Consider the following 25,106-nt stretch of genomic DNA (forward strand, 5'->3'; position numbering starts at 1 on the left):
ATGCTGAGTGTTCTAAGTTATGCATTTATATACAGGTAGTCCTCGGCTTACGTCCATGGTCATAAATCACTTTTCCAGTGCTGTTGTAATTTTGAACAGTCACTCAACGAACCGTTAGAAGTTGAAGACTAGCTGTACTGCTTTGAATGACTCCTTTGGAGATGGGAAAATGAGGCTGTAAATGACTATGATAAAGTTGTGATTTATTAATGCTTTTAATAATAACCACAGCATCTACTTGTAGAGGGCTCGCAGGGGTGGCCCCTAAGCCAAGGGGATTGATGCTACAGCAAATGGAATCCTGACTGTGGGGTGTGTTCTCTTTCTACCAGAATGGCTACTGTCACAGCAACGAGACTCACCTCGTTGGCAAGCTCTCAAGTTACGTCAATGTCACTTCTGGGAATGCCACTGCTCTGAAGGCTGCCATTTACAAGCACGGTCCTGTCTCTGTCAGCATTGATGCCGCCCACAGGACTTTCTCTTTCTATTCTAATGGGGTCTACTATGAGCCCAAATGCAGTAAGTTTCGGAGCTCTTGTTCCATGGGTTGTTCGTCCTGATCTTCACAATGTCTCCTTCCTTAAGCATCTGAGCCAGTTTCCTTCTGTTTTTTTTTAAATGTACTTTTATTATAGATTATAGCAAGTTTAAGAAACCAAAAATGACATAATTACACAGTTGACTGAAATACATTGATGGAGCAAAAATGCTGTATGGAAATACCCTTAGCTTACCACATTAATGTGGAACTGATAAATCAAGATGCAATTTGGAAATTACATTCCAAGAACAGTTCATACTGAACTGGGCCCAAATTATGCCCTTAGGAGAAATCTACATATGTCATATTTGTCAAGTATATCCGACGCCGTCCGTGAGGAAGAACAACAGGAACGCCGGTACACACTGAACTCACCGATCACTTTATTGTCAAGATGAAACAAAGTCAGCACTGGGAGTGGTTTCCTCCCAGCGCCTTATATCTACATGCCACACCCTGTGTTCCCGCCCCCAAGTCCAAGCCAACATCCGCTTGACATGAATAAATGCCCCGCCCTGTCCCTGTGCTCTCCCTGTTGCCGACGGAGCCCCACCCCTGCGCTCCTTGGCCCGTGTGTCCGGCCCGCGTGCCGTCCTCCCGTCGTCACGCTTTCCCTGTCTACCAGCCCCCCTTCCAGGTAAGTAACCCCCCCCTGCTAGCCCCGCCAGGGTCCCCGGTAGCTGCAGGAGGCCTCCGGTCCACGGTGTCTTTCCGACGGCCGTCCGTTCCACCGGCCCCGCGGGGACTTCCGGGTGTACCATCGTCAGCTGTAACGCGGGGAACGCCGGACTTGCCGCCGCCAGCTGCTCGCCGGGACCTTCCCGGCCCGTATCCCGATTGGCGTCCATGCTTGTCTGTGCGGCTGCGCGAAGAGGCGGGGCCACCATGTATTCCGGCTGAGGCCGGGCACCAGCTGTCACACCGTGGTTGCCGGGGTTGGTAGGCTGCCGTCCGCTTCTCCCCCATCCCCGTGTGTATGTCAAGCTCCCGGGAGCTTGACAATATTTCAGCCAGATCCTTGGCTTCCACTCTGAAGGAAGAAAACAGAGAAAGGGATACCAGTTTTGAAGACTACCAAGTTGGATTAACTTGAGCAAGGGTAGTTGAGAAGGGAGAATTGTTCTGCAGGACTACCTACACAATGATCCATGTGCCTGTGCTAAAGATTGGCTTGGCTATGTGTGCAACATAGTTATGACTATTAATCTCCAGCTGATGCAGTCCTGTTTTTCAATATGCAAATGATGATCCCATTCATTCTCAAAACTCTAATTATAGATGTTCCAAAGAGCTTAAGAAATAACAAATGCAGGTTCAACCAATGGAGTCTTCTCCATTCCTACTTCACCAATCCAGAATAGGTTCAGATTGATACTACCCTATGATATAAAAAAGATATTGAGATTCTCTAGAAAGAGTACAGAGAAGATCAACAAACATGATTAGCGGACTGGAAGCTAAAGCATATGAAGAACAGTTGCAGGAATTGTCTACTTTAATGAAAAGAAGGACTAGGGGTGACATGATAGCAGTCTTCCAATATCTCAGGGGCTGCCCACAAAGAAGAGGGAGTCAAGCTATTCTGCAAAGCATCTGAGGGTAGGACAAGAAGCTATGGATGGAAGTTCATCAAGGAGTGAAGCAACCTAGAATTAAGGAGGAATTTCTTAACAGTCAGAACAATTAACCAGTGGAACAGCTTGCCTTCAGAAGTTGTGGGTGCTCCATTATTAGATGTCTTTAAGAAGAGATTGGACAACGACTTGTCTGAAATGTTATAGGGATATTTCTTCAATAAGATAATTTCAATGTAAAATTTCCCAATATAAACTCTTTTTTTTAAAAAAAAGGCATTTGTGATTGTGTATATGAAACTTTTAGAAGCGTGTAAAGTTTTTTGGGAGGAGGAGGGTATGTAGATGTTTTGTGTGTGTTTGCAAATTTTCAGTTGCAGAAAAAATGCTGATGGGCGTTATTTGATGCCAATGGTCAGAATACTGAGGTTTCCCAAATTCTCAATTGCTAATTATAATTCACATCCCTAACAGATATAGCTGTGAATCATGGAGCAGCAGTAAAGACAGAGAGAAGCAGAGAAATTGCATTGTTGATTAATGTAGTTGTGAAGCCCACAATTTGCATTTTCATCACTGCAATAATAAACATGACCATTTAATCTTCACAAATTACGTAAATCTAGGATTTAAAATTCCCAGCCTGGGTCACTACTTAGTCCCAATGGTGCTGGTGCATTCTTTTGCCTAATCACACATATAAAAACCGCATTTTGTTCTGAGTTAATTCTTTTTATTTTCATCTTTTTTAGAAAACAAGAGGGGCGAGCTAGATCATGCTGTCCTGGCTGTTGGTTATGGTGTCCTTCAAGGAGAGCTTTATTGGCTCATCAAGAACTCTTGGTCTACATACTGGGGCAATGACGGTTACATCCTCATGTCCATGAAAGACAACAACTGTGGTGTTACTACTGACGCTGTTTTCCCAATTATGTCTTAATGGGAGCACAACTTGGCTGATTCCTTCAATCAATTTCAAAGAAAATGCAAATCCAGTCCTTTCTTTCTTCTTTTATTGAAGCAGGACCATCTTCTTCTTATCTCCTAAACTTAATCTTAAATCATAAAACTGAAAGAAACTCAAGAGATACATGTCAATAAAAATTCTCGGTCATGCAGATAGAGTTGTCTGGAAGTTGAGTCATGGCAAAGGGACTCCTTTTCTTTTTGGTTTGAAACTTGTTACTGCTTTTCCAAGTAGCTTCATTAGCCTGAGCAAGTTGGTTAGGGGGATCCTCTAATTAAGCATATATACAGTTCCCCTAACCAACTTGCTCAGACTGAAGAAGCTACTTGGAAAAGCAGTGAAGAGTTTCAAACCAAAAAGAAAAGGGAGTCCCATTGCCATGACTTATCTTCCAGTCAAGAGGTACATATTTTTTAGAACAACTGAGTTGCTACCGTTGATGAGTTTTTCAAGAACACAGGCCATTTCGCAAAGGATGTTTTGCCTTGAAAAGCTGGGAAGGGCTGCCCCAAATAAACAAAATGGCCACATCCGTTCTCCTTGGCAGCACCCAACTAAAATGTAAGCAGGATTTCGGCTCTGTTTTCCAATAGTTTAGACATCTCCAAATCTTCCTCAAGCTTTCTCCCAAAAATATGAAGAAGGAAAATTCATTGTGGATTCTACATTTATAGGTAAAGACTTCCTCCAGTCAATTTCATCTTGATTGAACATGGATGATTCCAGGTTGTTTCCTTAGCGATGGTGTATATAGGGAGTTCCCATTTACTTCTTCCAGCTAGCCTACATCCTTGGATATCCTTGAATCTGCAAGTAATACCAGGTCTGCCTACTGACTAACTAACTAACTGGCTAACAGGTCTATTGTCGAGATCAATTACTGACAGAGAAATGCTACCATTTTTTTAGCCTATCAGTTTTTTATGGCATAGCCTAAAGTCCCTAAACTGCATTTATTCCTCAAAGCTTTAGGCCTGCAGAATTCTCTAAAAATTGCTGCTAAATTGTAATTTTGAGCAGAAGGGGGAAATAAAATATGGAAATAAAAGGTTATTACTATAATTGAACTAATTTCATACAATTTTCATTAAGTATGTGTTTAAATACAATCAAGTTTATATCCATGTAAACATTTAGTGTGATTTCTAGCAAGCGGATCAAAATGTGACTGTCACTTGGAAGAACACTGCTATTCTAGGTTTTTTTAAAAAAAACAAAAACTAAAACAAATTAATGAAAAGAAGAACTAGGGGTGACATAATAGCAGTGTTCTAGTATCTCAGGGGTTGCCACAAAGAAGAGGGAATCAATCTATTCTCCAAAGCAGCTGAAGGCAGGATAAGAAGCAACGGATGGAAATAAACCAAAGAGAGAAACAACCTAGAACTTTCCTGAAAGTTAGTACAATTAATCAGCGAACAACCTGCCTCCAGAAGTTGTGAATGCTCTAACACTGGAAGTTTTTAAGAAGAGACTGGACAGCCATTTGTCTGAAATGGTATAGGGTTTCCTGCCTGAGCAAGACCTCCAAGGTCCCTTCCAACTCATTATTATTATTATTAGTAGTAGTAGTAGTAGTAGTAGTAGTAGTAGTAGTAGTATTGGTATTATTATTATTTCTCCATCAGCAGTCTTCAGAAACTTGCCGGGGAGGAAGGCACAGGGTGAACTAAATCCTGTAATTTGGAGCAGACTCTCCAAAGACACAATTGTTGAAACTACCTATGCTCATATTCCAGGCCTTTCGTAATGGTATAGCTCAGGGGTGTCAAACTCAATTTTATTAAGGGCCGCATCAGCATTGCGGTTGCCCTTGGGGGGCTGGGTGGGTGTGGCCAGGGTGGGTGCGGCCTACTGGGTGGGCGTGGATGGAGTGGCGTGGCCTACTGGGTGGGCATGGCCAGCTCTACATCCTTTGCGTCAAGGGTGCCTGTGGGGGCCTGGGCAGGAGTGGGACAGATCTGAGGGTGTCTGGCAGAAGGGGGTGGGACCAGGGCAATTGTCAAGGCATGGTCCACTGGAGGAGCCTCACTGTTCCTTTCAGGCCATGCGGGGGGCTGGATGGTGGTGCGGGCTGCCCGGAACCCTGGGCAACAGAAGTCAAACGCCCAGCTTGGCCCTCGAGCACCCACGGCACCAAGCCCAGCCCCACTTCCCCAAGGGGGCACCCAGCTGCACTTACCTCCTCCTCAAGGCTGCTGCTGCTGTGCTTGCTCTCCTTACCCAAGTTACTCATGATGGGTATGAGGGCAAAGTTAGAGGGAGGCCCATTCCCTCTCCATGGGAGAGACCCGGTTTTGTATCCAAAGCTTTCTTAGCAATAGAATGGGAGACCCCCAGGATAGGCCAGGAGGAGGGGGCAAGGGGATGGTGAAAGGGCAGCAGGGCAGGACTAAGGCAGGAGTTCCCTCAGACACTCCCTCTCCTTTCCTTCCTTTCTTCCTTTCTTCCTAAGTACAGAGTGGTGGGAAAATATTTGAGATGAGGGAGGGAGAAAAACAGGCAAGAAACGCAGCTGGGGAGGTGTCACCCTTCATGAGGGATGAAGAAATGCACCATCGCCTGGAAGTGGCCAGCAGTTGGCCCTCACCTACTTCACATACCTGGCTTGGTGGACTCTGGGGGTGGGGATGCCATGAGCAGCGTGAGAGTCAACGTTACTTGTGTGATGACGCCCAACCTCCAGCCTGCCTGGTCTCAGCAGGCAGCGGGGCATTCTCCTCACAATGCCAAGAGGTTGAGCCGGGCGGTGCGAAGCTCGCCAGCTTTGCACCTTGCTGCCTGCTAAAACTGGGCAGGCTGGGGGCAGCATTGCACTTCTCATCAGATTCACACTGCCCAGCTCAGCCTCTTGGCTCTGTGAGGAGAGCACCCAGCTGCCTGCCAAAACCCCTCCCCCAGAGCTCATCAAGCCAGATATGTGAAGTACGCCAAGGCCATTTGCTGGCCACTTCCAGGCGATGGTGCATTTCTTCATTCCTCACAAAGGGTGATACCTCCCCAGCATGCACCTGGGGGGGCGACACGGCAGGGGCTGGTTCCTCACTGTTTCCAGGCAGCCTTGTGAGCTAAGACTGAATGCGTTTCAGCATAGATGCCCACCACCAAATTGTAAATTGGCTCCCTCCCGGCTGGCCTGGACCAGGGCCAAGGCAGCGGGGGCCGTTCCCTCACTGTTTCCAGGATGTCTTCGCGGGCCACATGAAACCACTTCGTGGGCCACATCTAGCCCCCGGGCCTTGTAATTGACATGTCTGGTATAGCTGCATAGCAATCAAAGGAGGATTAATCGCTAATCAAAAGGCCAGGTTCAGAAAAAGGTGAGACACGGAGTTGGTGTAAGAAGATTTAATCATCTGTGACTTGAGCCAACCATGAACATGTCACCTTCACAGGAGCTACTCTGCTGTTACCAGCTTAGACTGATTTAATCAAGATAGACAAATTCTTGTCAATTTTGCTATGTGTTCAAGGCATGTAAAGCTTCTTAGTATATGCCATCTCAAAGACCAAGAAAGACATGCAGAGTTTCTTCTAAGAAGTTTCCTTTCTGCCTGTAGACAGAAATTTTGCCAAACTAAAGCAACTATTTGTACCCTTAAAGACATACATTCTAAGAACTCCTGGGAATCTAGACTACAGATGGCTGATACTGGAAAGAATGTAAGAAAAACTTCACCCAGAGTTAGCTTATAGGAGAGATGGGCAGCATAAAAACTTATTAAATAAAAATGTTTGGCTGTCCTTTTCTGCAATCCAGGCCCCTAGTATCTTTTTCATGGAGAAACACATGCTGTACACCAGCCTTCCACAACATGTGTTAGTCCTGCAAGATAGTTCAAACAAGAAGCACAACCAGGTGTACTAGCTCTATCTTTAATGTAAGGTCGCATTAACACAGTGATCCCCAATCTTTCTGGCTCCACGGATTGGTAAAAGCAGCGGCGGCAGCAACTGGGGAGAAAGGATGGCTTCATGCACGCAACCAACACTTTGTGCACTTGCCCACCACTTGTGTGGCCCGGTTCCCAACAGGCCATGGACCAGTAGTAGTTGGAGACCCCTGCATGAACAGAATTGATTAACAGGTATTTCTCCCTTCCTTTCCCTTTACTCTCCAGAAAACTAAGGAGAGTCCCTTCTAAAATGTTTCCCATGCCCTCTCTCCTTCTGCGGGCTGAGATATCTTTTACATGCTTGTAGTCCCATCTGCAAGTTTCTCTCCTGTCTCTCAAAGTCATTTCTAATATCATTACCTCTGCTACTCTCCAGATGTGGTAGGACCTCAGTTCTCAGACTTCTTGTCCCACCTAAGACATCTGGAGGAGGCTGAATAGACAGAAACTGCAGTCATCTTTGTAACCAAGAAGTGAATTTTACCATGTTGTGCCATTCCAGGCACCAAGCCACCTCGGGGATCTTCCCACAGGGAGTGGGGAGGGGAGTGCTTTCCTTAACAGCTGTAGCATCTGAATAGTTTCAAGAAGGAAACTCCAGAGATTGGATTGACATAAATTGCTTTGGAAATATTTTGCCTTGGGCATGTTGCTTCGGAAACATCAAATCTCCAAAAATATCATATATAATAATCTCCAGAGACACGGCTCCGTCACATTTAACATAACAAAAGCTGGGTTCACACATCATTTGTTTATACCCTGGCTACTTTCTTTTTAAAACACAGACGCTTTCACAACAATTTTAAAAATACAGACTATAAAACATAACTATGAAGTCAAAGCAATGATCCCAATCAGAAATTAAAATAAATATAATTAAGGTAATTTAAAAAATTGGTAAAAGGAACACATGTTGCCATTTGCCAAAATACCAAGAGTTGAGACCACTGCAATCCAGGTAGATAGGTAGGCAGGCAGGCAGACAAGCAGGCAAGCAAGAGAAAGAAAGAAAGAAAGAAAGAAAGAAAGAAAGAAAGAAAGAAAGAAAGAAAGAAAGAAAGAAAGAGAAAGGAAGGAAGGAAGGAAGGAAGGAAGGAAGGAAGGAAAGAAGGAAGGAAGGAAGGAAGGAAGGAAGGAAGGAAGGAAGGAAGGAAGGAAGGAAGGAAGAAAGAAAGAAAGAAAGAAAGAAAGAAAGAAAGAAAGAAAGAAAAAGTCCAATTGCAGCTTCGGATTTTCATATTACCCATAGGCCTTATCTAGACAATTACATTTAGAGTACTGTTTACAACAGTAGTTCTCAGCCTGTGGTCTGCAGACTCAAGGGGCCATGATGTCACCATGGAGGGTCCATGAAGGCTTGAAGAAATGTTATGATTTAAATCTTGAGTTAAGTCTTGGGGATCCACAGCCAGAAAAGGTATTTAAAGGGGATCCGTGGTGAAGAAAAAGTTGAGAACCTCTGGTTTACAAGATTGCTACCTTTGAACTATGGTGCTGGAGAAGACTCCTGCGAGTCCCTTGGACTGTAAGGCGTTCAAACCGGTCAGTCCTAGAAGAGATCAACCCCGACTGCTCTTTAGAAGACCAGATCCTGAAGTTGAAACTCAAATACTTTGGCCACCTAATGAGAAGGAAGGACTCACTGGAGAAGGGCCTAAAGCTGGGAAAGATTGAGGGCAATAGAAGAAAGGGACGACAGAGAATGAGATGGCTGGATGGAGTCACTGAAGCAGTAGGTGTGAACTTAAATGGAGTCCAGAAGATGGTAGAGGACAGGAAGACCTGGAGGAACGTTGTCCATGGGGTCGCGATGGGTCGGACATGACTTCGCAATTAACAATAACAATAACAACCTTTACAGTATTAACTTCAGTAACGAGCATTGACTTAGTTATGTGACCCACCACTTCTAGAAGCAGAACGGGACAACTCACTGCAACTCGCTATGGCCAACTCACCACAGCCAATTCACCATGGCCAAGGGACAACTCTCTGCAGAACAATTCAACAATTCAATTTAATTATTTAAAATTATTTAAAAAACATTTTAATGTTTTGTCATTCACATTTCATTTTGTCCCTCCTTTGACATCTTTTCTTTAAATGATTCTATACCACTATTTCTTCGATATTAGTATGACTCTTGTCCTGAGTTGGCCACGGAGACTTGGCCATAGGAAGTTGGCTGTGGCGAGCTGGTCGTGGTGAGCTGGCCATGGCGAGCTGGCCATGGTGAGTTTTCATAGACCCCTTATGGTAAATGGTGCTACCAAAGTGCTACCATATCAGTCTGTCTTCATTTTCTGTATCCTCCCTACCAATCCAGTCTTTGCATGGCGTGGGGGGTTAGGGATCTCCACTTAGTGGGGAAAGAAAATCTCCTTGAACATGCTCAGAGACACAATCACCATTATTTGAAATTGTTAGGCCTGAACCTTAAAGTTTCAGCTGGATTCTTTCAAAGGCAAGTTTATTGGTGCATCCCTTAGTTAGGAAACCATGATGCTGCTAAACTTGATTCTTTATCTTTTCATCTGGTGTGATACATACTTTACGGAAGCTCCCAAGATTTTTCTCAAAGCTGGGTGGATGATTCTCTGCTGGAATTTCTTTCGTTGTCCTGCCCATATGGTTTTCCAACAAAGTTTCTGCTCAATTACACATATTTAATGAAAGTATTCCATAATAATCATTTCTGTGCAGGATGGGCAGCACATAAATCTAAAAAAATAAATGATAAAATGCCAGAATTCAACACAGAATGCGGCATTCGAGGAATCAGAGGGTCTTTGAAGAGCTTCATTATCTGCATTTCAAGTGCAACTTCACCTCTATTAGCCATTCCACATTACTACAGGAGCAGATCATGTCATCTGTCAGCTGCCACCTCACACTCGTTTATGCTTCGATACCATGGAGTGACAGTCTGCCATGGACTATGGGAAGGGGGGATGGGAGGGGGGAATGCTTGGGGGGAAATGAAAGTAACTTCTGCCTCTCACCAAGATGTTGCTTCAAGGTCACCTGGTTGAGAGATGCATACCGACCTATGTTTGAAGTGACCATTCTCAGAAGATCTTGCTTGAACTTGGCGGGGGCAAGGGATGAGAGGCAGCTAAGGGAGGGAAAAGTTGAACTTGGGGATTCTGGTGCGTGATTCTCAGTTCTGGCTATCCACTACTGCAAGGCACTTGACTTCTAATAAAACTACCAGTATACCTTCCTCAACAAATGGAGCTAAGAATCATTTCTGTTTAGAGCTTTAAATTGTAGCAGATCTGACATCATCAATGGTTGTCCAGTCAGAAAGCACATTAGAATCAGTTTCAGTTCATGAAAACAGGCGTAATATTAAAAATTATCTCATCGTTCATAACTGTGGAGAGCCTCAAATGGAGGTCTGGGCCTTGATTTCAGCTCTGGTGCCACAGCTGTTTCCCAAAATGGCTGCTTCCAGTCCAGAGGATGCTCAAGAGCACACCCCATTCTCACGTGGACCCTGCAGCCTCTGAAAATCATACCAGAACAGGATGAACATTGGAGAATAGTTGTTGGCGTGGGTGGGTGAATGTTGGCATGTTACTGCATGTCACCTTTGACATGCATATCATAGGTTCGCCATCACTGATTTAAGGTCCTGCACCATGAAGAATAATAAAAACCTTTGCATGCAAAAATTACCTCTTTCTTCTGTTTCTTCAAGGGAAGCTGGATTGGAACCCCGAGAAGATTGCATAAGGCCCCAGAAGCATTCATGTGGGTGGTGACTGCATTTTTATGCTCAGCCTGTTTTATGTTCCCAGTCCTGACAAACAGAGCTTCCATTCTGGGAATCAACTGCAAAGTGTCCCCTGCCATCTTTGGGTGTGTCTCCTACAACCCTTCCAGAAACAGCTGCTAATCATAATTTTAATATCACCAATTTTTTTTAATGTGACAGAGATTATTACACAGCACAGGGAGTGATCACATTAATTGTTTTATTAATTCAGCTGTCATTACAGTGCAATTGTAACTGAAATCTAATTAAGCTTTTGCCCTAGACCCAACCCAGATCCCTAACTCTGCTACCTTAATTGAAGGATCTAGCATGCCACTGAGAGGGTGGCCCTTGAGCTGGAAAACCAAAATTGCACTTTTTGACAATAAGGAAGATGTTTTTGTTTCTACACACTGTAGGTGACAATAAGAACTTTCATGGAAGTTTTGAGTGAGAGATTGCCCTCCTTAAAGACCACAAAGCTATGTTCTCTCTTCACCTGCTCTTCTCCTTTGAACAAATCACTGCATCTCAGATTAACATCATCTGTATTGGTGTTCAGGAAAGCAATCAAAATCTTTGGGGATTGGCGATATGGCAAACCCCATCCTGCCGCCGGTGATTTTTGCTCTTTTCTTGATATGTCAATGGTTAGGAAGTTGAGGTTTGGAGTTTGCCCTTTTTTAAAAAAAACCTTTTAATTATTTCTATCTTATTTATGTCCCATCTTGAAGCCACTCAGGAATTGAGCAGCATGTGGGATGGATGGATGGATGGATGGATGGATGGATGGAAGGAAGGAAGGAAGGAAGGAGGTAGGTTCAGAAGACCAAGGTTGTCCCAAAGATGCTTTTCCAAAAGGCAACTGGACTTCCTTATTTTTTCCCTGAAGACATTTTGCTTCTCATCCAAGAAGCTTCTTCAGTTTCAAGCTTCTTGGATGAGAAGCGAAACGTCTTCGAGGAAAAATAAAGAAAGTCCAGTTGCCTTTTGGAAAAGCATCTTTGGGACAACCATGACCTGGATGACTGAGAAGCTCCCTAGACACAGCTGCAAGATTGTAGTCCCTTTTCTTTGTCCCAAAGTCGAATCACTGCACATTGGCGTTACCTTAGCCAGGAGGAAAACGTATCAGTGTATCAGCAAATCAGTGTTAGGAAGGAGGAGGTTTTTCTACAAAATGCATAGCATGGAGTTTCCCTCCCACAAAACAAGCCCATGACTCGTTTTTTGGGTTGATGGAGAAGATAGTGGAGCTTCGGTCTATAATCACCTTTGTTTGTGGGAGGACTGAACATTTGGTTTCCTCCTGAACAAATCAGTCTCACCACTGAAATGATTCTTTCCCAGCCTCCAGATATTGCATGACCACTCCCATCGTTCCTAACTTGCTTACTCAGCTATACTTCATTTCCAACCAAGAGGACCAACATTTGTTGAATTTTCCTATACAGGTCGTTCTTGACTTACAACGGTTCATTTAGTGATTGTTCAAAGTTATAACCATACTGACTTATGACCAATTTCCACACTTACAATATTGTAGCATCCCCCTGGTCACATGATCAAAATTCAGATGCTTGGCAACTGGTTCGTATTTATGACGGTTGTTGTGTCCCGGGGTCATGTGATCAGTTTTTGCGACCTTCTGACAAGCAAAGACAACGGGGGAGCCCGATTCACTTAACAATCATGTTACTAATTTGATAACTGTGGTGAGTCACTTAATAACTGTGGCAAGAAAAGTTGTAAAATGGGGCAAACTCATTTAACAAATGTTTCACTTAGCAACATAAATTTTGCACTCAGTTGTGGTCATAACTGGAGGATTACCTGTAGTCTTGATGGATTTATTTTGTTCCATTTATTCATAGTATTTGGCTTTTGTGCATTCTGTTATGCCTTTATTTGTTTAACCATAGATTATTGTATTTTCTCGATTCACTTCTAAATTAACCCTCACAGTGTTGAGTTTACACATGGTATTAAAGCAAAACTAACCAGGCTGTGTCAGGGTTTAATGTGATGTTTGAACCAAACATTCCTTTCAGCAGGTCTGAAAACTGGACTGAATGACAGAACAGAATAACAGAATTGGAAGGGACCTTGGAGGAGACCCCACACCATTTCAAACAAATCATTGTCCAGTCTCTTCTTAAAAGCCTCCAGTGTTGGAGCATCACAACTTTTTGAGGTAAATTGTTCCATTGATTAATTGTTATAAGTGTCAGGAAATTTCTCCTTAATTCTGTATTGGTTCTCTTCTTGATTAGTTTTGAAGACTTCCTTCTTCTAACCAGATGCTATTACAGTCAGGCTTATCACTGGGTATTATTCTTTAATTTGGACTTGGGAGATTTGTTCCACAACTCAGGTTCCATGAAATTTGTGGACAGATTTAAGAAACTGAAATCATTAGATCAGGCATGTCAAACTCGCGATGTCACGTGATGTTGCGCGATGTATCAGGACTTTTTCCCCATTGCCAGCAATGGGGTGGGTGAGGTTTTGGCGTGACGCATCCAGCCCGCGGGCCTGCATTAGATCCTAAAGTGCAGAACATCGACTTTAACCTTCTTTGGACCATTCAAATTCACATCCTGAGTCAAGCGTTTTCTTCTGTGGTTCCTTTGTTTCCCTAATGTTTTATTCTGAATTATCAGAAACAACAACAACAACAATAATAATAATAAGTTGGAAGGTACCTTGGAGGTCATCTAGTCCAACCCCTTGCTCAGGCAGGAAACCCTATACCTGTGATGGCGAACCTTTTAGAGCAGTGGTTCTCAACCTTTTTAATGCAGCGACCCCCAACCAGTCATAAGTCGAGGACTACTCAACCGGTCATAAGTCGAGGACTACTCAACTGGTGCAGCACCGTTTGCAGAATGGGACTTTTGGCGGGCTCAGCAGGGCAGAGACAGCCTGGACAATTCCTATTGGCTTTTGAAAGCCAATAGAATTAGACTCTGTTCAAGAGAGTCTATTCTATTGGCTTTCAAAAGCCAATAGAATAAAAGGGAGTGGCACAGCTAAGGAAAAGGGGGAAAAATGGCAGACTGTGTTGTTTGGCTACCCCCGTGAAATGGTCATTCAACCCCAAATGGGGTCCCGGCCCACAGGTTGAGAACCACTGTCTTAGAGACTGAGTGCCCAAAAGCCGCTCCCCCATCCCTGTTCTGCCCTGCCCGCTGGGCCACCCACCACCTCCACAGACTGCCACATATCACCCAGGCAGCACAGCAGCGCCATGGTGGCCACGACCTCCGCCCGTGCCCCACAGCATCATCTGCGTGCGATGGGGTGCAAGGGCGGAGTCTTGTCCCTGCTGCCCAGCTACCATGTCCTTGGTGCGCTGCTTCGCGTGGGCCATGCCCAGGGCGACTCTCTCCAGCAGGGTTGCTGGTGAGGACAGGGCTGTGGGATGAGGTGGAGCTGGGACGACGGTGCATGTGCCCACAGAGAGGGCTCTGAGTGTCGCCTCTGGCACGCATGCCATAGGTTCGCCACCACTGCCCTATATCATGTCAGACAAATGGTTGTCCAATCTCTTCTTAAAAAACTCATATCACAAACACACACCTTGCCCAACCTGGTCTTCTCCAAGCGTGATACACAAAAACACTTTTTTTTTCAATCAACATCACTAGTGGGCTGAAGGCATGTGGAAGTACCAGGCTGGAGGTGGCACTAGCACGTAAGATTGCTGATAACCTATTCATTCCGGTAGACTAATACTTGAAGTCAGCCTTAATGAGAACGAAACCCATTTGAAATTCTTGATGGTTCCTTATGCTTCATTAATCTCACCTTAGCCAGGTACCTAATGTATTTAATAATGGGAGGAGAAGACAAAAAAGGGAGTGCTGTAAAAAGACACACGACTTCTCCCTCACTCCCTGAAACCATAACAAGAAGTGCCTGAGGATGCATTCTACCTGTATCAATAATGTTATAATGTTACTAAAAGAAATATTTTCCTGGTGCTTATTTATTTATTTATTTATTTATTTATTTATTTATTTATTTATTTATGAGATTTATATACTGCTTTAAGTGCGAGCACTCTCTAAGCAGTGTACACCAGTAAGCAATGTGTGTGTATATATATATATATATATATATATATATATATATATATATATATATATATATGTAGGTCTTTGGTTGTTCGGGTTTTCTCCTGCGTAAAATTGGAAGTGTCTTGGCGACGTTTACTTCCAATTTTACGCAGGAGAAAACCCGAACAACCAAAGACCTACATACAAATACCCACGAAAACCTCAGAAAACATATATATATATATATATATATATATATATATATATATATATATATTATATTTACATTGCCCCCAACAATCTGGGTCCTCATTTTACCTACCCCGGAAGGATGGAAGGCTGAGTCAACCTTGAGCCGGTGAGATTTGAACCGCTGACCTGCTGAACACAGTCAGCTAAAGTGGCCTGCAGTATTGCACTCTAACTGCTGCGCCACCTCGGCTCTTATATTATTTATATTATTTATATTCTGCATTTGTAAAACGCCCATCTCCCTCAGGGAGGGACTCTGGGCAGTGTACAGTACAACATCGGTAGTCTATAAAGTTAAAATTAAAATACTAACATTAATTTAGGATTATTACTATTATTTAATTATAATAGTCTAGCAATTTCAAACAGACAAAAAGGTAAGAAGGCAGTTTAACCCTGTTAAAATTGGTTGGTAAAAGTGGAGGGGGGGGCTCTGATGGCATCAACCCACCCCAGGATTCCATATCCTTTGAGACTTCACTTAAGGCCATGGAGACATGTTTTGTCCCCTTTTAGGAAGGCCCAGAAAGTAGGGTCCCACTTCACCTCTGGGGGAAGGATATTTGAGACTTTAGAAAGAGTGCAGAGAAGAGCAACAAGGATGATTAGGGGACTGGAGGCTAAAACATATGAAGAAAAGTTTCAGGAATTGGGTATGTACTCTAGTCCAATGAAGAGAAGGACGAGGGGGGACATGATAGCAGTGTTCCAATATCTCAGGGGCTGCCCTGAGGGAGTCAGAAGAGGGAGTCAAGCTATTCTCCAAAGCAACTGAAGGCAGGACAAGAAACAATGGATGGAAACTAACTAAGGAGAGAACCAACCTAGAACAAGCAACCTGGAACAACACCTAGAACAGTGGTGGCAAACCTATGGCACGGGTGCCAGAGGCGGCACTCAGAGCCCTCTCTGTGGGCACGCATGCCATCGCCCCAGTCCTAGGCCTTCAGCTGAGTTTTATAAAACCTTTTCACTTTAGGCCTCTGCCTCTGTGTACAAAAAAAAAAAAGGTTCAATCAATCAGTCAATTTCAACTTCTCACAGGAAAAAAAAAGATCTTGCAGAGTTGGAATTGATTGATTGAACTTTTTAGTCCCACCCAGTCTGCCATTACCGCCGCAGCCACACCCACCCAATGGGCCACACCCAGCCAATGGGCCACACCCATCCGGCACCCAATGATACATAAGTGGGTTTTGGGTTGCAGTTTGGGCACTCGGTCTACAAAAGGTTCGCCATCACTGACCTAGAATTTCCTGACAATTAGAACAATTAAGGTTGAACGACTTGCTTCCAAAAATTGTGGGTGCTCCAAAACTGGAGGTCTTTAAGAAAAGATTGGACAATGATTTGTCTGAAATAGTATAGAATTTCCTGCTTGAGCAATGGGTTGGACTAGAAGACCTGCAAGGCCTCTTCCAACTCTGTTATCCTGGGGTCAAAGCAGAGAAGGCTCTCTTCCTATTACACCCTGCCAGTCAGAATTCTTTGACCCACGGAGTCTGCAACATATCTCTGTGAAAATGACATCATGGGAAGACGAGAGAAGTGGGAAACCCAAAAGGCTACAGAGCAACTTTGGGAAAAACCAAACCTATAAACATGGTTGATATGTATAGACTTTTTTTTCTTCCTAGCGGTAAGATCTATTGAGTCCAACGCTTTACCCTGTCTCCGCAGCTCTGCCTTTCACAGCCAAGCAATATGTAAACATGAGGTGGTGATGATATTTCCTCAGCCGCTGTTTTCAGTTCACATGAGCTGCTATTAATAGCACAAAGGCTGGCTGAGAGACCCTTCTTTTCTGCTCTGTTTATTGCCTTATCCTAGAATGGGGTAATTGCCAGCATTGCTCATCCTACAAAATTTTTCCTTGGTTGATATAAGGATGTGGCGGTGTTTGCTCCAATACTGGGAGCAGAATTCTTGATCAGCTGCTGTCTCCCTTTGGCAGGTACCATAACCTACAGCCAGCACAGCTTTTTTTTTAAATTTTCTGTTAAGAACATCCAATAGGCTGCTATAGACTGAAATGAAAGACATGTTTGTGAGGGGGAACTGCCAACGACATACAAGCATTTAACTGGAGTGCAATCTACAGACAGCAGTTTGTCTGTTTTCTCTCTCTACATTGGATGGATGGATGGCAAAATTTGTTCAAAGAGAGATTGATGGTCTGCTGTCGCCATCTGGTGGCCAAGCTGTTGCAAAACTCTGCTGCCGCTAAGCCAGCAATTAAATGTCTACAGCTGTACTAAATCCTTTTCTTTGCAAATGAAATTGATACAAAAAAAAACAGAACCAGGTGATGTAGATTTGACTAAAAGGCATATGGGCTACTTCTGAAGTAGGAAACATGAAGGAAATTAAAGTTTTATGTTAAAAAAAATTTCATTTCAAGCGTTTAATTTTTAATCAGTCATGGCGATCAAAGCTGCTTTTCCCCAATCCAAGCCTGGGAATTATAATTTGTTGGGGTTACTGAACTTTATCTACAAGAGTATCATAATGAATGACTTCTGCAGGAGTGAATCTTTACATGACAAAAAAATGACACCGTTTTTGAAATGTGAAGAACAGACGGGAAATGTACAGTACTTGAGGAAAATAAAGTAGAAAGCTTCTAGGTGAGTGAAGATGATCTTGGTTTAGCAAGCATAGGATTCTGGGTGGTTGTGGGAACTGGGTCTAAACCTGAGTGATCTAAAATAATTACTGGCTGCCTGCTAAACTGAAATGGGGTACAGTATGCTGTAGATACAATTTGTATCAACTACTGTATTAAAGTATTATTTAGTTATTATACTTGCATATACTACTATCAATTCAGGTTATGTTTATGGTTGTGTTCACACAACATATTATACTGCTACAGCTGGGCTCACACAACACCAAAAAAGCATCATTATTACCTAGAATGATTAAGCTAAAATCAATCAAATCCTGCATGCTGGTATAGGCTAACAAGGCCTGGGTACTTTGTGATTCAGTATCTTGTATGTCCTCAGTCATTACCTTAGCACATTGTGTGCTCCATGTTAAAACATACCAAGGTTTGTTTGCTTTAATTTAGCAACTTGAGATTTGCTAACCTTGATTTATAGCTGAGGGTATATTATGTATATTAAGGATACTTAAATGCCTACATGTGGTTATGTCCATGTTCTTGAAGGTATTTTTCAAAGGGCTCTAATCATTCATATATCGCTAAACGATCCTATACCAAATTACCTGTAGGTATCTCTAATCCACATTTCCATGAGCATCCAAGAAGCTATCTCTGCCCATCTTTAGACTATATAAAGTCTAAGGGAATAATAAGAAGGAACATCATAAAGTATAAATTCTAGAGGCATACACAGAAGTCTTCCAATTCATTCTTTTACTGCCTTGGGTTGCTAGTCAGGAACCCAACAATGTCTTGAAAAGGACTCTGAATATTGTAGTCCTTATTCGCCCATTTAAAAGGGGCTCTTAGCCTTTTCTCTATGTCTGGAGAATGTAGTCTTACTATTCTTTGTACATTATACAAACTTCACAGTTCTGCAGCCATGATGTTTGAGGCTTCTTAACTGTCCAGAATCTTTTAAGGAACAGGCAGTATTCCATTAAGCAGAAGTGGCGCTACTAGGTCAGTGAGCCCTGCTAGACTTTGTAAAGCTTCAGCTGATTCCAGAAAATTGTTGACACACAGATATTTTTCTTTTCAGTAAGTGGTATTAGGGCTTAGGATGCCCTTGCTTTGCTATTATCCAAAAAGAGGTGATTGCTATTACCACACTTCACTTAGTCTTAGAACGTATCTAGCTAGGAAGTATGTTTTCTAAGGTTGTGATGCTTTTTGGTGTTGCCAAAATGCAGGTTCTGCTTGCTATTTTAACTCTCTTTCTCAATTTTCAAGGAATCTGGAATTTTCTCAGGACTTCCACCTATGATTAAAAAAAAAGATAACAATAAAAACAACAAAAACGACGACAATGACAATGACAATAATGTTGGAAGTGACCTTAGAGGTCATCTAGTCCAACCCCCTGCTCAGGCAGGAAACCCTAAACTGGTTGGTGCCGCTTAGTCTGGTCCCGGGCAGCTTTCAACAGCCCGGGACCATAGCAACATAAACCATTTCAGACAAATGGCTGTCCAGTCTCTTCTTAAAAACTTCCAGAGTTGGGGCATTCACCGCTTCTGGAGACAGGTTGTTCCACTGGTTAATTGTTCTAACTGTCTGGAAGTTTCTCCTTAGTTCTAGGTTGCTTCTCTCTTTGGTTAGTTTCCATCCATTGCTTCTTGTTCTGCCTTCAGGCACTTTGGAGAATAGCTTGACTCCCTCTTCTTTGGGGCAGCCCCTGAGATATTGGAACACTGCTATCATGTCCCCCCTCGTCCTTCTCTTCATTAAACTAGACATACTCAATTCTAGCAACCGTTCTTATATGTTTTAGCATCCAGTCTCCTAATCATCTTTGTTGCTCTTCTCTGTACTAGCGTTGTTGTTTGAATTTAAAGCTTATCTGAAATTTCTAGAAACTTTAGGGACTGTCTTTAATAATTGCAATTGTGTCAGACAGTCGTTTGTGGGATGCAAATGAAAAGAGTTGGGGGAAACATTTATCATAGAGCCATGGTGACACAGTGGTTAGAACGCAGTATCGTAGTCTAACTCTGCCCACAGCCTGGAGTTTGATCTTGATGGGGCTCAAGGTGGACTCAGCCTTCCATTCTACCAAGGTCAGTAAAATGAAGACCCAAATTGTTGAGAGCAATACGATGACTCTGTAAACCGCTTAGAGAGGGCTGTAAAGCACTGTGAAGCAGCATATAAGTCTATGTGCTGTTGCCAAATTTCCACACTATAGACGATAGAGGTGGGAAATGGGGAAATCGAAAGCTTGCAGAAAGGTCTTTCATTGTCACATAAATTGTCATTGGGTAGTCTAATGACTCATTGCCTTCCGGATTATAATAGATGCCATGAGCAGAAAGTGCAGATGATCTGGGGGAGGCATTGGTGCTCACAGCCATAGGTCCATTCTTCAAGATTTTCTCAAGGCAGGAATATTGCCATATGGAACATTGATGTATCTTAACACATTACCTAGGGAATCAGATTCAGTGTAACACATTCTGGGTGAGATGTGGGATGTGAGTATTTATAAATGGTTGCAGATGACTTCCCAAGCACACAGATGCTGAAGTAAAAAATAAACTCAAGAGACACAATGCAACAAAAGCAAATGTGCTTAAGTTGTCTCTGTCTTCTTCTTTAAGAACTCCAAACCTGTTTTGATGGACAGAAAAGACCAAAGTATCTGCTCTCCAATCTGGGTGCCCTCCCAAAGTTTGATAGAGCTACTGTGGAGAAATTTGAGATTTCAAGTTTTAGAAGACAAGAACGTTGGGTAAAGAAATGTTATACCGGCAGTCCTTGAGTTATGACTATAAGAGAGCCTGCCCATTGTGGTCGTAAGTCATAATTTTATGTCCTTTTTTGCAGCTGTTGTGAAGCAAATGCAATGGTTAAGTGAACGCCACAGTCATTAGGCAAACCCATGGTTCACTATGGATCGATTTTGCAAAAAACCAGAAGTATATGCCAGTTTTTGGCAATACCGGGTCATGTGATTGAAGGACACTGCAAACAGCCATAGATGCAACCTGGTTGCAAAGCACACAAAATGTAGCCATGGAACTGTGGAGGGGGAAATCATTGGACCTTCAAATCCAGGTCATACATGTTCCCCAGGTAGGTGTATCATAACATTGACACTAAGTGACCAGTCATAAGTCAAGGAAGTCCTATATATATAGAAGCAGACCTATACAAAAGCGGTCCCTACTTAATTGAATGAGGCTTCTCTCTCTCTCTCTCTATCTATCTCTCTCTCTATCTATCTCTCTCTCTATCTATCTATCTATCATCTCTATTTCTATCTATTATCTATCTATTTATCATCTCAATTTCTATCTATTATCTATCTATCTATCTATCTATCTATCTATCTATCTATCTATTATCTCTATTTCTATCTATTATCTCTATTTCTATCTATCATCTATGTATCTATCTAATTTGGGCACTTCCCATCTCACTATCTAAGTTGCTATCAGAATTTGCTGATAGACCTACTAGACTTATACTTTTTATACTTTTTTAAAATAGAGGATGGAAAGGGAGGGGGTCATATATCTCCTGTTGGAACCAATAAAAAAGTACTTGGGCTAATACCAGGGTCAAAATCTATTTCTTGCTATGTTGGAGATTTTTTTTTTTTCTTTTTTGGGGAACTGATAAACTTTTGAATGAAGTTCCAGAATATAGCACAAGGACTTCTTTACTTGGAAATGTTTGTTCCTACATGCTGCCCTTCAGCAGAACTCTCAAGTCAATTTACAAGAATACACTGAAATATATTAATTTGCAAAAATAACTCTGTTTGCATAACATACTGGACCATCAATCTGCTGGTTCCATTTCAGCCAGACAATGTATAAACCTAGCCTGTGTGGCTAGCTTACAGTTAGCACGAACCCAGCCACTGGGGTTGGTATATTGTTGCTTATGGAATAATGTGATTGGTGAACTCAACTCTTGTGGCTGATTAAACAGAAATAAATTATGGCTAATTCATTAGACCATGATTGAAACAAGCTGAATGGATGAATGCAGTCATCCTACAACTGTTTTTAGACATCCAACCATCTAGCAGAATCACGGTTAATAATGGCTTTTTCATAGTGGGAATATATTATGCAAAGAAGGCCAATAATATGTTTTAAAGCAAAAAGAATACTTGTATTTACGGGTTCTCTGAAATACTGGCTGAGGAATTCTGTGAATTGAAGTCCATAAGTCTTAAAGTTGCCCAGTTTCGAGAGCCCTGCTGTATTTGGTACAATAAAAAGGCTAATGTTGGTGTGAGGTGGGTAAAATGAATGGCTCCACTAGTAAGAATGGTCTGCTTTACTTGGGATAGTTGGGAAGCTTGGAAGAGATTCTTTAAAGGTGATTCTATTCCAAATACAGACTGACATGAAATGCCTACGCAAAATTCTAGACCAGAGAGAAGTCCTACGCCAGGGCTCTTCAAACTTGGCAACTTTAAGACTTGTGGACTTCAACTGATTGAGGGCTGGCTGAGGAATTCTGGGAGTTGAAGTCCACAAGTCTTAAAGTTACCAAGTTTGAAGAGCCCTGTCCTAAGCTCTTTACAGGTAGTCCTTGACTTACAACCATTCGTTTAATGAATGAAGTTACAATGCCACTGAAAAAAATGACATGATCATTTCCTACACCTAAGATCATTGCAGCATCCCCATGGTCACGTGATCAAATATGGATCATATTTGTGATATTTGTGCAGCGTCCCGGGGTCATGTGATTCCCTTTTGCGACCTTCTGACAAGCAAAGTCAATGGGGAAGCCAGATTCATTTAACAACTGCAGTGATTCACTTAACAACTGTGGCAGAAAAGATTGTAAAATGGGGCAACATTCCCTTAACAGCTGCCTCACTTAGCAACAGAAATGTTGGACTCCATTGTGGTTATAAGCTGAGGACTTACGCTTGAGCTTGAAAAACATGTGGCCTGATTTTTGAATTGATCAAATCTTCCAAATAGTCTTTAAGGTCTACCTTAAATGTAGCCAGAGATAGACAAGTCAGGAGAAGCTGCAGTTCTTATATATTAATGAAAGACCAAACTGAATTTGGCATGACCACATAGCTCTTTGTTAAATCAAAATCAGCAAGTTGTAAAAATACATCTGCTAAATTTGTAAGTGACTTAAGAGAGTGGTGTGAACACAAACTATTTCTTTAGGGAGGAATGCCAGCTTGTTCAGAATAGCATGAATAGACAAAATCCACCTCCCTGGAGAATCTCCTTTTTGTTGGAGAGGAGAGGAGAGAAAGAGGGAGAAGGAGAGAGGGAGAGAAAGAGGGAGAAAAGGGGAGGGAAGACGAGAGGGAGAGGGAGAGGAGAAGGGGAGGGGTGTGGTCTGGTCTGGTCCATTCTCCACCCATTATTGGTCCCAGGCACTAGTTTAGGACTTCCATTGACCCAACTGAACTTAATAGAAATGAAGTGTAGTAGATGGAGCACCTCACCAATTTTTTCAGTAATTCCACCCCCATGTTTAAAAGATTTAATAGATTAACATGGTGGAAATAAACCTCTGGACCAACAGGGTATTATCACTCTGTTCTCAGCAATTGGCCTTTCCCTTCGGAGGTTTCCCTCCCAGAGGTTTTACTGAGGCAATAAATCTCAGCTCTCCAGGTCCTTAATCCCATTTTCAGGAACTTGTTTACAACAGAAAGTTCACAGGCATGACATAGCAAGTTGCTTTTTGGTAGCCTAGAAGCCACAAAAATGTAGACACCCACCCTACTGCAGAACACAGAAATCAAAGTGAGATAAAGAAACCTGCCCCTTCTAAAGTTTGCCCTGTTTCCAAGAGCTGAGAGAGACCGACTGGACCAAGGTCACCCAACTGGCTGGAGGCCTGAGGCAAGACCAGAAATCACGGTCTCTGGGTTTCTAGCCTGGTGCCTTAACCACCACAACAGTCTGGCTCTCTATATCCAATATTTGGCAGAGAGTAATAAGAGTCAGTGAGGACTCAGAAAAAAAATCTTTCAGAAAACTCATAGGGAAGGGGCATAATACGTGAACCAGACTAATATTAAGCCGTTGTCCCCAGTTTGCAGTTGATAATATATTAGACATTTGCCAATTTAAAACTAAATACGTTTTATTCTAATTCCTGACTGTAGGAATAGGAAAAAGATGCTCGTTCCTCTTTGTCTCTATTATGCCAAATTATAATCTGAACTGATTCAATGATTATTTTTGAGGAACTTATTTTACAGTGAAATTGGTCTCCTGTTGTTTTACGTTTTAATGAAGTCACCCTGAAGACTTTGCCCTTCGTAAAATTTTAATAAGTCAGCCACATAGCTATGCAACCAATTGGAAAACAGCAGGAGAGCATGGCTCGAGAAGAACTTAGCAAGTTGTCAGTTGTGTAGCTCAAAGAAAAGACTAAAGGACAAGGAGAAGTTCATGACTAGATCTTAAAAGGCACTCTACCAGTGGTGGGATTCAGCCAGTTCACACCACTTTGGCAGCACTGGTAATTTTTTGTTGCCCAGGCCCAGAACGGACTTCCGGAAGCGGCATCCACACAGAGAACCAGTTGTTAACATATTTGAACCCAACTACTGTACTCTATCTCTCCACTGTAGTCTCTTTAGAAATGCACGATAACATAGTGCAATGCTAATCCATCAAAGAAAACATTTTCAAATTGTTGGAAGTCAGCACCCACCCACCCTCCTAGATAAGGAAATATTTTGGGGGAAATTAAAAAAGGCAGAATATTATATTGCCCCAAAGAAATAATAGAAAAATTATAGGCAGAAACCAGCCCCTGGTCTCCTTACCCCAGGCAGAGGCCAGCTTTTAAAAATGGCAGATTTGGGGCCACCTATTCATAAGCAAAATGCCTTCAGCCACAGCCCCTGAGAAAGTTTGAGCTGATGGAATTAGAAAGACAAAGACTCCCAAGGACAAGAACATGATCTTTAGGACATAATAGGATTAACCCACTACCATTGGAATACTAAAAGGGCACACTCAAGCTCAGGTCAAAGTTCATTGCATAGGAACAGGAACAACTTCAAATACAAAGCCACAAGAATAGGAAGAACCTCAAATACAAAGCCCAAAGAAGGTATAAAAGCCCACCTATCCCAATTCCATTTTGTCAGCTATCCAGAACCACATGCCGTTGGTTCTGTTCTTCAGTAAACAGAACCTTCCTTCCAAACAGCCTCCATTTTATTTATTCCCAGCTTGGACTGAACCTGATGATTTTTTTTCTTTCAACAAAATTAAAACAATTAACCTACTGGATTCAAGCACTGCTCTTTATGAGAGAGGAAGCACTTCTGGCAAGTCTGCAAAAACTGGAAAATATAGACCTTGTATGGAAGTTGTAATCTGCCTTTATCCTTCATTCTGTTCAGTTGTTCCACAGAAAAATG

At 42.5% G+C, this 25,106-nt stretch overlaps 1 protein-coding gene and 1 long non-coding RNA gene across 3 annotated transcripts in view; one reads left to right on the top strand and one right to left on the bottom strand.

The window, feature by feature from the left end:
* Nucleotides 1-4,152, top strand: part of LOC120304109 (digestive cysteine proteinase 2-like) — a 49,653-nt gene extending 45,501 nt beyond the window's left edge. Inside the window, exons 10-11 of one of the 2 annotated variants that reach the window (XM_039334268.1) lie at nucleotides 333-522; nucleotides 2,871-4,152. In XM_039334268.1, coding sequence (XP_039190202.1) covers nucleotides 333-522; nucleotides 2,871-3,058 — 378 coding nt within the window. In that variant the 3' untranslated portion in view covers nucleotides 3,059-4,152. The other variant, XR_005555625.1, reaches the window with a different exon arrangement.
* LOC120304113 overlaps nucleotides 1,188-25,106 on the bottom strand; it is a 41,053-nt gene continuing 17,134 nt past the window's right edge. Inside the window, exon 3 of the long non-coding RNA XR_005555626.1 lies at nucleotides 1,188-1,574. This is a non-coding gene — a long non-coding RNA (uncharacterized LOC120304113). The remainder of the gene's footprint in view (nucleotides 1,575-25,106) is intronic.

The sequence above is a fragment of the Crotalus tigris genome, unplaced genomic scaffold (assembly GCF_016545835.1).
Source record: "Crotalus tigris isolate CLP2741 ecotype Arizona unplaced genomic scaffold, ASM1654583v1 scf7180000017628.32516253702:7417878, whole genome shotgun sequence".
NCBI lineage: Eukaryota > Metazoa > Chordata > Lepidosauria > Squamata > Viperidae > Crotalus > Crotalus tigris.